The 12,221-nt window shown below is 33.0% G+C and overlaps 1 protein-coding gene across 1 annotated transcript; it reads left to right on the forward strand.

Moving 5' to 3' along the window:
• Positions 1-2,152: 2,152 nt before the first annotated feature.
• On the forward strand, positions 2,153-11,927 carry LOC134239608 (serine/threonine-protein phosphatase 6 regulatory ankyrin repeat subunit C-like; the record flags this gene model as incomplete). Its single annotated transcript, XM_062721817.1, has 9 exons — positions 2,153-2,743; positions 6,509-6,698; positions 8,081-9,778; positions 9,923-10,033; positions 10,338-10,511; positions 10,741-10,866; positions 11,140-11,265; positions 11,350-11,667; positions 11,752-11,927. Coding segments are annotated over exons 1-9 (3,510 nt in total), but the record flags the coding sequence as incomplete, so codon positions are not given.
• Positions 11,928-12,221: the final 294 nt, after the last annotated feature.

Here is a 12,221-nt window from a genome sequence, read left to right on the forward strand (position 1 = left end):
TATTTTTTTTTATTTTCAATTTCTTTGTTTCTTAGAGAATTTTACAATGTAATTGTGTATAAAAACACGAAAAATGGTCCATATCTTGACAGTTCCCCCATTATACTACAATAAAGGCAAGGTAACAAAATTTCCTTTTTATTTTTCTAAGCATAATACATACAAAAAATGTTGCGTGTTTAACGTTATTTATGGTGTCATTTAATCCAAACATAATACATATTTTCCGTTTCAATTGATTTATTTCCGTTTTGGTGACGTTTGTCAAAGTGGTGTCTCTTCACAATTATCTTTTTTTTTTCATTGAATTGGTAAAAGAAGAAGAGAGAAAAAATTGTTATCTACTACTTACATATATATTTGATCATAATCTAAATTATATTCATTCTTCTAAAAAAAATATACATTGTAATATTTATAACAGAGGAATCTTTAAAACAGGCAGAATGTTTTAATCAGATATCCGTACATCTTCACAAGAAATAACTAATACTCTACAACTTTCGTGAATAATTTATTGTCTAAATACATACCAGGGTATGTTTAACGTTAAATCCTTTAAATATTAGGAAACCCATCCTTATCTGAGAAGTAAAATAATACTTTTTTTAAAAATTGATATCCACTTACATTTAATCCATTTAATCCATTTCAGCTAAAATAAGTGTTTATCTAAATTAGAAATATAAATTTTATATTTAAACAATAAAAAAAAACAATCTTAAAAAAACATATATTGTAGCAAAAAAAAAATGAAAAGGCAAGCATTTATATAAGCATGAAAAATATCAATCTCAATCTTCCATGTTTAAACGCATTGTAGCAGTTGTTGTCTTACTGTTGGATGAACTCTCATGCATGTACTCATACCGATAAAAAGCCAATATTAACTTAAAATGACAATGATTGTAAGATGCCAATATATCACAAAATGAACCATATCAAACCATGTCTTTTGGTAAATGTGGATATGTTTTATATTTTTAGGTCACCTGAGTGAACTCAGGTGACCTGTTCTAACTTATGTCCGTCGTCGTACGTCGTGAGCTGTGCGTCGTGCGTTAACATTTGAACATTTCAGCTTCTTCTCTGAAACCACTCAACCAATTTCGACCAATTTTGGCACAACGTATCCATGGGTGAAGGGGAACAAAATTGTCAATTTCATGGTCCCTGCCCCCTGGGGCTTGAGGGGTGGCCAAAACCACTAAAATTAGTGCAATCTTTAAAAATCTTCTTCTATGCTCCTGGACATCAAGCAGTCAAACTGTATTTCATAAAAAATTGTCAAATCCTAGAGTCAGGGGTTCTAGTGCTAGGGCGGGGCTATATAGATTAGATAGAATGTATTCTTTGAAAATCTTCTCTGATCTTTGGTAACAAACAAGCTATTAACTAAATACATGTGTACATAATTATGATGAGGAAGGATGTCTTTTCAATCATGGCCCCGGGGTCAGTGTTTCTGGTGTCAGGGCGGGGCTATAAAAATTATAGTGAAAATGCAATGATTCTTTGAAAATCGTCTCCTTTGCTCATGGGCATTAAACTAACTAAGTAGTTAGGATGAGGGAGGGTGCCTCTCACAATTATTGTGAATTTCATGGCCCCAGGGTCAGGTTTATGGTGTTAGGGCGGGGCTATATAAATTATATATATATATATACTATAGTGAAAATGCATTAAATTTTTGAAAACATTTTTTCTCTGCTTCTGGGTACTAAGCAAATGAACTACTTATATAGCTATGATGAGCAATGGTTCTTCTTCCAGAATTGTGAATTTTAAGGCCTCTGGATCAGGGGTACCGAAGAGGAGGGAGGGCTGTAATTGTTTACTGAAAATTAATTAATGCTTTGAAATCTGCTTCTTGGTATTAAGCAAAAATTTATGATGAACAAGGAGGGTACCTTTTCCAAAGATTGTGAAATATGTGAACCCAGGGTCAGGGGTTTCTGTGGGAGGGGCACTACTGAATATTGCTGAATATTACTGATTAGTTGGAATGCATTTTTTTTTGTTCCCCTGCTCTGCCTTTGGGTATTAAGTAACCAAACTAAGCGTGCTAAATGTATAGTTATGAATATTTAATTTATTTATCAATTGTTTTAGGTTGAAGTCCTTTATCAGACGTATTGGGGCCCTTTTCATCATGTCTTTATCCAAGTGCTACACCTCCACACCAGAAACAACAAACACAGCTCGACTGGCGAGGCTTATACTGGGTCCGTGTACTGATGTTTTACGCGAAATTCTAAAGACAGAAGTGTTACCATCCGATTTGTCCAGAAAGGTTAAAGAATTTACTAATAAACTTCCGAATAGACAAAGAAATCCACTCAACAAAAAACAATCAGAGACAATTTTCCCCAAACAAACAGAACAATACAGTGGTGATTATTCAGACCTAGACATATCGTTATTGTATTTACTTCTGCGCAATGTGAGTAAAATAGCACCACATTCCAAAGGTTGGGGAGAGATTCCGAATCCTGGAGATAGAAGCGTGGCCGCCAACATTGAAAGAATTCGACTTCTTAGAAACCAATACTACGGTCACGCAGCTGATCTCTCTCAATCTGAGCCAGAGTTTAGACAGGAATGGCGGAACATCCGGGATATTGTAGTGGAGCTAGAGCGACACTTAGGAACCACCACGGTGTTCCAGGATGCAGTCAAAGAAATAAAAACCTGCACTATGGACCCTGAACAAGAGAAAAAATACATCAACTTACTTGGAGATGTTAGAGAACTTCATAAAACTGTGGATAATCTTCCGGGTAAAAAGCTTATTACAATAATTTAGCTTTATCTTACATAATACACAACAAAATGCTCTTTGGGTGCGGAGAAAACATGTACTTGTATATTATACACATCTTATTTATAAATCATCGATGAAAAAAAACAATAACGATCAATTTAATAAATTGTGTTTACAATAATATTCCTATTTATTTGCAGACAAAATGAAGAGTATGCTTCCTCATGGTAAATATAATTAAAATGTTTTTCCGTTTGAATTAAAAAAAAATGTTTAGCCTTTTAAGTAAAATTATAAGTTTTGATATTACATGAATATTATGAATTTAAATGTCTTTGGCTAATTATGACTTGAAAAGAGAAAATATGATAAAGTCCATCTCTGATTTTTATAGGAAAATTACGCTGACAAGCATTAAAACCCTTTTGTCACCTCTGCTGCATAATGATGATTTATTCTGAGTCATAGAACACAGAGGCGTAATAAAAAGGTCACAAAATTGGCAAATCTGGATGTTCTAATTCCTTTTCATAGTTTTATCGAACTTGAAGTAAATTGTGTTTAATATATCACAAAACAAACGCTTGTCTCTCCAACAAATGTATGTAAGTCATGAAGAGTCATACGATAACACTGCCTTAAAATGCTTTTTATTTTGGCAGACGCAAAAATATTTCAAAACAAAAAAAAAACATCAAAATTTACAAAATTCTATGTTATGATCCAAAAGAAACCCAAGTGTGGCTTATGTGCTTGGGTGGAGTCAAAATCAAGTCTCGTTTTAAAGTTTTAAAACAAGTCTCATGAGAAATCAATAAAGGACCGAATTCGACATTTATCATGCTTAATCTTGTCTTGTAGTCGATAAGGGGACATTGAGAGCAAACAAGATTGATATTGATAAGTTTTCATGCAAAATCTTAGATAATTATTTAACATTGATTTATCTACGGAGATTCCCGTTTGTCCGATCATGACAATGAGCACAAGTTTACACCTTTTTGTGCCTGATCTCTGATGTTTTATGGGCCTTTATTTGCTTTGTTTGTGATTTGCATTCTTTATATAGACTTTTAAACTCAAATATCGGTCGTCATTTAGAATAGTCGTACATACGAAATGACAATGACATTCATAAAAATTTATTGAATATGGTGAGGATTAAGGAATCTTTAAAAATCTTTATAAACATAAGACAAGAACATTTCTCAATTATAGCATAGGACTTCCTCATAACTTTGACTTATAGGACTTATTGTTTTTCCTCTAGATCCCAGAGTTGCAAGAATGATTGGTAAGAGAATTCTAATATCCTTTTAAACGATTTAAAAAATACATTTTGTTAACTCAATACCTTTTATGTTCTCAATATATTCTAGAAGACATGAAAACGTTCTACTCAATAAAATTAACCGTTTAGATACAATTCCTAGTGATCATCTGGATTACAAATAGTATACGAGTAGGAATGATGCCCGTTGTATAGAAATAAAACACATCCTATTAAATGTGTATTTCATTCTTTACTTCCGTGGTAAATACATAAATAATTAAAATGAGGAAAGTCTTTTTTCAATATAAAAGGAAAAGTGCAGTAGCGACCGGACACAGCCTAACAGAAATCGTACCCAGAGCGCACCCCAGGTTCGCTCTCTGGTCCGCTCCGGGCTTGCTCGGGGTCCGCTAGAGCTGACCCCGAACGAACTGGGAGCGGACCAAGAAAGCTAACCTGTATCAGATCCCGAGCGCACACGAAGCGGAACCAGAGAGGGAACCCCATATTCAGTCGAGGTCCCAGAGAGCGAATGCACGTTCGGTATTTCTTTACATAGCTGTCAATAAGTATTAGCGATTAACCAATGAGTACGCCAACCAATCAAAATAGCATATTGATCTGTCAATTGGGATAAAAGATGAACATGTTGATCTAATTCAATATGAATCCAAACATTGTACATACAAGCAAAACGTGTAAATACACAGTGTAAATCTATTATTATAATTTTAATATTATTCTATTTTTATTTATTTAAATTATCCGGGTTTTATTTTATACTTATATACACGTATTTATTTTTTTCTATTAAAGCAATTAACAAATTAAATATTCTTATTTCCGCGTATTTATATTCTTTGATCATTCAAACCAGTATTTAAAGTCCATGGGTAAATAAATTGTGTGAATACATGGTCAGTCATTAAAAAAAAGATATCATCAATTGGTATTTTTACTGACAAAAGGGGAGAAGAAAAAAAATCATTGGTATTTATCAATTATTGTAAAATTTCATAATCTCAAGATACTAACAGTACAACTATTTATGTGCCCATTATTTAATAATCTAATTTCCATTTTTTAATTTACGTGTTCCGTTAATTATTCAAAGTTCACATCAAAATTATTGATTTTTTTATTTGTTGCATAAACAAAATTATGTAGAAATATATTTAAAAATACAATTTATATTTTCAAGATAAAATGTATGAGTGAAGAAGATTGGGGGGGGGTCTATTCTAAGCGGGCCAGGAGAAACAATTATTTGTCATTTTATTTTATTTTATTTTCTCATTAAAACCATAAGCAATCCATAAATCTGAGCGTGAGAAATATCTTATATAATTTTTTTTTAAATATCCAAGAAATATTTATAACGAAGTTTCAATGTTTAATTACAATTAATAAAATCTAAATGGTTTAAGTGTTCGAAAGGTAAATGTAATTTATAGATGCCATATCATAATTAAACTATGATATTCCAAAACTAAGGAATAACAAATATAATTTTAAAGTATACATCTGAAATATGAATTAGAAAAGTATTTTGTGTAAGGCTAACTTGAGTTTCTCACTTGTACAACATTCGATACGTTGAAAAATCAATTCAACACCTCAGTCTTCCTTGTCTGTTTTTGTTTTCACGTTATAACTAATGAAAAATAAAAGGCTAATGACCCGCTGTTAAATAACTTTGAATTTCTCGGGATTAAAATTCCAATTTCGTTTGGTGTTTGGTTGTGTCTGTACTGTAATAAAATCTTAAATCGATTTAAATTAAAATTTTATATAGAATGCTTATAAAACAAGTTAGTAATTACATTTTTGTAATACAAAAGCTAAAGTATGAGCTCACACTAATGAAACATTGTAAATTCATTTCATTATACTCTTATTATGCGCAAACTCTATAAGTATATAATAAAATAAATATTTTTATCATTTAAGAAAGTAACTTAAAGTAGTGGAGTGATGAGAAACATTTGGATCGAGATCCGTATCAACAATATCAGACTTTGAATAATAAAAACTGGTGTACTGGTTTATAAAGAATTCAATATTTTTTCAATCTTTTATGTTATATGATATAATACTTTTTGTAACAATGAAATAAATGCGACCAATACTTTCGTTGAAAAAAAATAATCTCAATTGTAAATTTTAAAATCAGTTGATTCAGTTACAAAATTAACCTTTAATTTAAAAATTTCAATGTAAAATAGTAACATCACTAAAGCAAATAAAATGTCCTTATAAACGAGGACTTAACAAGTCTTGAAAGTTTACTAACATACACCCCTAAATGACATTTTGGATATATAATCGGCGTTCTCTATTCTTCAAAACAATCGAACAAATGATAACAAAACATAATAAAGTTAAAGATAAAGACCATTTCTATTGATTTTCCAGATACAACGAAGCAGGTGATAGAAAAAACATTTTGAACTTACGTCTTCTATTTGTAGAAAACCCGTGCGTTTGACAGAGTGAAGGAACTTTTGGACAATCAAGGGTATGTCGTCATCAAGGGAAACCCCGGAACTGGAAAAACCACAATCGCCAAGATGTTAATGAAAGAATTGATGGAGGAAGGGAATTCTCCTCTTCAGCTTTACAAATTGACAGATTTATTCAAGACGTTCTCAGTGGGAGATGGTATAGTGGTATTCATTGACAATTTATTTGGAGAATTTTCTCTGCAGAAGGATGCTATTCAAGAATTTAAATCATTGAAGGAGATAGTAAAAGTGCTGTTTGAATTTGACAATAATGAATCAAACAGATTAATATTGACGATAAGAAACGATATATATCAGGAATATGTACAAAATGAAGGCGAAGACGATTTTTTAATGTCGTCCTTAGTTGACTTATCAAGCAAGGAAAATACATTGCTCAAGAAGAGATCATACAGCTATCGGGAAATTAAACTATATAAACAAATAGAAGACGAAGATCTCATCAATAAGGTGTATGGAATACCATTATCTATAGGGTTCCCACAATGTTGTAAATTGGCAAGAGGCAATGAAGATTTTCAGACAAAACGTATTTAAACAACGTGTTTCTGCCTTGTATACCAAATCCAATGATGTTTTTGAAAGACTATTTCAAGACTTTAATGAAAAGTCAAACTAAAAACTGCTATTTTAGTGTATCTTCTGCTGAGGGGAGGAAAAGTAGATTTGGAATTGATGAATAACCCTCACATGGATTTAGAGATGAAACGCACCTATTTTAGAATTCGTAGGAATACAAAACTCATATATTAACAACAGATTTCCAGGAAAGTATTACTTGTTTTGAGGGTTTTTTACTTATTTATGACACAATAGAAAATACCTATAAGTTTTCCCATAGTTCAGTGCATGAAGCTGTTTTTGCTGTCTTATTTAAATTTGATCCCGAAAAAATGATCCAAACGTGTCATCCTTCCCTACTTCTGACTCTGACGACATGTAAAAACCCAAAAAGCACACAGGTTTTTATGGAGCACAGATTATTTAAATATGTTGTCCATCGCATTGCAAATGTAATTGAAGAAAGGTCTGTAATTGGGTTTTCTTCAATATCATCACTGGAATTATGGAATGATTCAAACTTCCATGAGCACGTATTACAAACGGAACACTGTACTTCGATATTTAAAACATATCTTGATAAAAAGGGTGATGCAATGATTGTGCATTTTTCGAAGGTGGGAAATAAGCGATGGGTTGAGTATTTACTTCCGAACTCAGTAAAAAGACAAAGATACAGATCAATTAACGCTGCTTGCTCAAAAAATCAACCCGATATTGTCAATCTCATCTTGTTATCAGGTGTGGAATGTGATCTTCAAACATGTTTTAATGCTGTACAAAGTGGTAATATTGAGTTATTGCTCCGAGTTTGTGAGTTTGTTGATGTTCATCAAATTTCATCGTCTTTGCATCCTGTCTGGAGTTGTTTAAGGCATAGCTTACTTCAGGAAATCTGTTTTATGCAACAGACACAATTAATTGAACAAGTTCTGGAAAAATATCCATTTCTTGTAGATATTAAAAATGACCAGGGTTCCAATGCATTACAATCTGCAGCAAGTTCTGGAGACAAACATGCATTCAATTTTCTGTTAAAGTTTGGCTGTGATCCAATTGAAAAAGATCGAGATAATGGCCACACTGTTCTTACTTGTGCTTGTCAGGAAGGTAGACTTAACATGGTCAAATATCTTGTTGAGAAATATCCTGCATTACTCAAGGAGCACAAGGATATTCATGGAGGCAGTCTTTTGTATTGGGCGGCTTTCAGTGGAAAAATAGATATGTTTGAATACATGTTTCATCTCTTTCAGAATGAAAATATATTACATATTTCAAGTGACATAAAACATATGGTATACGCAAAAGATAATTCAGGTCAATCTATCTTGCATGCTGCATGTAGCTATGGTCATTTTGATATGTGTGAGTATCTCTTGAAAAGATATCCAGAGTTACTGAATATTTGTGACAATGATGGGAAAAATGTACTCCACTACGCAGCTCAAGGTGGCAACGTGAATATTTTTAAGTATCTATTGAGTAAAGGATTAAATGTCAATTGTACAACAAATACCGGACAGACTGTGTTACACAAGTGTTGTTCTGAGGGAAGAGAGGACATGTGTAGGTATCTTGTAAATAGGTATCCAAGTTTAATAACGGTTATAGACAATAAAGGATTGACAGTATTAGATTCAGCTTGCAGGGGAGGAAGTGTAGCAATTGTCTCTTTTCTTATAGAAAAGGAAATGGACATCCATACCTTGTCAAATGAAGGTAGAAGTATCCTGCATAGAGTCTGTCTCAATGGGAAATATGAAATCTGTGAGTACCTAGTTCAGAAGTATCCCCATCTATTAGATGTCAGGGACAGATGTAGTAATACAGAGTTGCATGCTGCTGCCTGGGGAGGTAATGTTCAAATAATAAAACTATTGATTGAGAAAAAGATGGACATCAATACCCTACGGGAAGACGGTGAAACAGTTTTACATATATGTTGTCGCTCTGGTAAAATTGAGATGTGTGAATATTTAGTAAAACATTATTCAGATTTATTAGAAATAAGGGACAGCAAGGGATGGACAGTCTTACATTCAGCCTGCTGTGGAGGACGTGTAGAAATGGTTTTTTACCTAATAAAGAATAAGTTGGACTTGGATTCCCTGTCAAATAATGGTGAAAGTATTCTACATATAGCTTGTATCAAAGGGAAGATTGAAGTTTGTGAGTTCTTAATAAAGAATTATCCCAGTCTATTAGATGGCAGGGACAAAAATAATAACTCAGTGTTGCATTATGCAGTCTTTGGAGGCAATGTTGAAATAGTAAAACTATTGATTGAGAATAAGATGGACAAGTATACTCGAGAAGAAGTTGGTGAAACAAATTTGCGACAATGTTGTCGCTCGAGTAAAAAGAAGTTTTGTGAATCAGATAATTTTTCAGCATTAATTGAGATAAGGAACAGTGATGGATTGACAGTCTTACATTCAGCTTGCCATATAGGCAGTGTACAAATTTTTTCTCTTCTGTTAGAAAAAGGAATGGATATAAATGTTTTGTCAAACGGTGGTAAAAGTGTTATGCATATAGCCTGTCTCAATGGGAAGTTAGACATTTGTAAGTACTTAGTTGAGAATTATCCTCATCTATTAGACGTCAGGGACAAATATAGTAATACAGTGTTGCATGATGCAGCCTGGGGAGGTAATGTTCAAATAGTAAAATTAATTGAAAAAAAGTTGGACAGAAATGCTCAAGAAGTAGATGTAGATGGTAAAACAATTTTGCATAAATGCTGTCGCTCTGGTAAAATGGAAATGTGTAAGTATGTTGTCAATCATTTTTCAGATTTATTGGAGATAACGGACAATAAGGGATGGACAGTGTTACATTCAGCTTGCTGTGGTGGAAGATTAAACATATTACTTTTTCTAATAGAAAAAAGAGTTGGCTTAAATGGTATGGACATTAATGCCGTCAAAAAATGGAAAAAGTATTCTGCACATTGCTTGTCTCTATGGGAAGTTTGAAGTTTGTGAGTACTTAGTGAAGAATTATCCCCATCTATTAAATGTCAAGGACGAATCTAGAAACACTGTGTTGCATGACACAGCCAGGGGCGGCAATGTTCAAATAGTAAAACTACTGATTGAGAAAAAAACGGACGTCTATACACTACAGAATAAAAGAGAAACAATTTTACATCAATGCTGTCGCTCGGGTGAGATGAAGATGTGTGAGTATTTGGTCAATAATTTTCCAGATTTATTGGAGATAAGGGACAACTACGGATTGACAGTTTTGCATTCAGCTTGCAAACGTGGAAATGTAGCAATTGTTTCTTTTCTAATTCAAAAAGGATTGGATATTAATGCCTTGGCAACTGATGGTGAAAATATACTTTATGTTGCATGTTTCTATCAGATGTTCGAAATATGTAAGTTCTTAGAGAAAAGTATCCCCATCTGTTAGACGTTAAGAACAAATCTAGAAACACAGTGTTGCATGCTGCTGCCTTTGGAGGCAATGTTCAAATAGTAAAACTTCTGATTGAGAAAAAGATGAAGACGTCAATGTCATAGATAAATCTGGGGACACAATTTTGCATAAGTGTGGTCGCTCTGGTAATATGGAGATGTGTGAGTATTTGGTTAACAATTTCTCAGATTTATTGGAGATGAGAAACAATGAAGGATGGACAGTGTTACATTCAGCCTGCTTTGGTGGAAGTGTAGATATTGTAACTTTTCTTGCAAAAAAGGAATTACACATCAATTCTTTGTCTAATAAAGGTAAAAGTATTCTGCATATAGCTTGTCTCACTGGGAAGTTTGAAATTTGTGTATACTTAATTAAAGTATCCCCCATCTATAGATGTCAAAGATAAATCTAACAACACAGTGTTGCATGATGCAGTCTTGGGAGGAAATATTTAGAAATAGTAAAACTTCTGGATAAAAAGATGGACGTCAATTTCCGACTAGAAAGTGGTGAAACAATTTTACATCAGTGCTGTCGTTCTGGTAAAATGGAGATGTGTGAGTATTTGGTTAACAATTTCTCAGATTTATTGGAGATGAGAAACAATGAAGGATGGACAGTGTTACATTCAGCCTGCTGTGGTGGAAGTGTAGATATTGTAACTTTTCTTGCAAAAAAGGAATTACACATCAATTCTTTGTCTAATAAAGGTAAAAGTATTCTGCATATAGCTTGTCTCACTGGGAAGTTTGAAATTTGTGTATACTTAATTGAGAATTATCCCCATCTATTAGATGTCAAAGATAAATCTAACAACACAGTGTTGCATGATGCAGTCTTGGGAGGAAATGTTCAAGTAGTAAAACTTCTGATTGAGAAAAAGATGGACGTCAATGTCATAGATAAATATGGGGACACAATTTTGCATAAGTGTGGTCGCTCTGGTAATATGGAGATGTGTGAGTATTTGGTTAACAATTTCTCAGATTTATTGGAGATGAGAAACAATGAAGGATGGACAGTGTTACATTCAGCCTGCTGTGGTGGAAGTGTAGATATTGTAACTTTTCTTGCAAAAAAGGAATTACACATCAATTCTTTGTCTAATAAAGGTAAAAGTATTCTGCATATAGCTTGTCTCACTGGGAAGTTTGAAATTTGTGTATACTTAATTGAGAATTATCCCCATCTATTAGATGTCAAAGATAAATCTAACAACACAGTGTTGCATGATGCAGTCTTGGGAGGAAATGTTCAAATAGTAAAACGACTGATTGAGAAAAAGATGGACGTGAATGCCATAGATGAAAATGGGGACACAATTTTGCATAAATGTGGTCGCTCTGGTCATATGGAGATGTATGAGTATTTGGTAAACAATTTCTCAGATTTATTGGAGATAAGAAACAATCATGGAATTATTGATGGACAAATTTACATTCTGTGTTTTTGTTTTTTTTCTTTTGTTTTCTTGTTTCATCAACTTCCTTGTCAATATATTTTGTTAATAATGTACATTATCCATTGTACATGTATATAACATAATTTCAAATGAATTTCTTCAAAGTAGTATACAAAGGATTTTAAGCTCACACAAACACACGCCCTCACACACACACACACTAACCCCCACACGCACACACATACACACACACATACGTGTGAA

This window comes from Saccostrea cucullata, unplaced genomic scaffold (genome assembly GCF_032062105.1).
Source record: "Saccostrea cucullata isolate Sc308-1 unplaced genomic scaffold, CSIRO_AGI_Scuc_v1 ctg15587, whole genome shotgun sequence".
Lineage (NCBI taxonomy): Eukaryota > Metazoa > Mollusca > Bivalvia > Ostreida > Ostreidae > Saccostrea > Saccostrea cuccullata.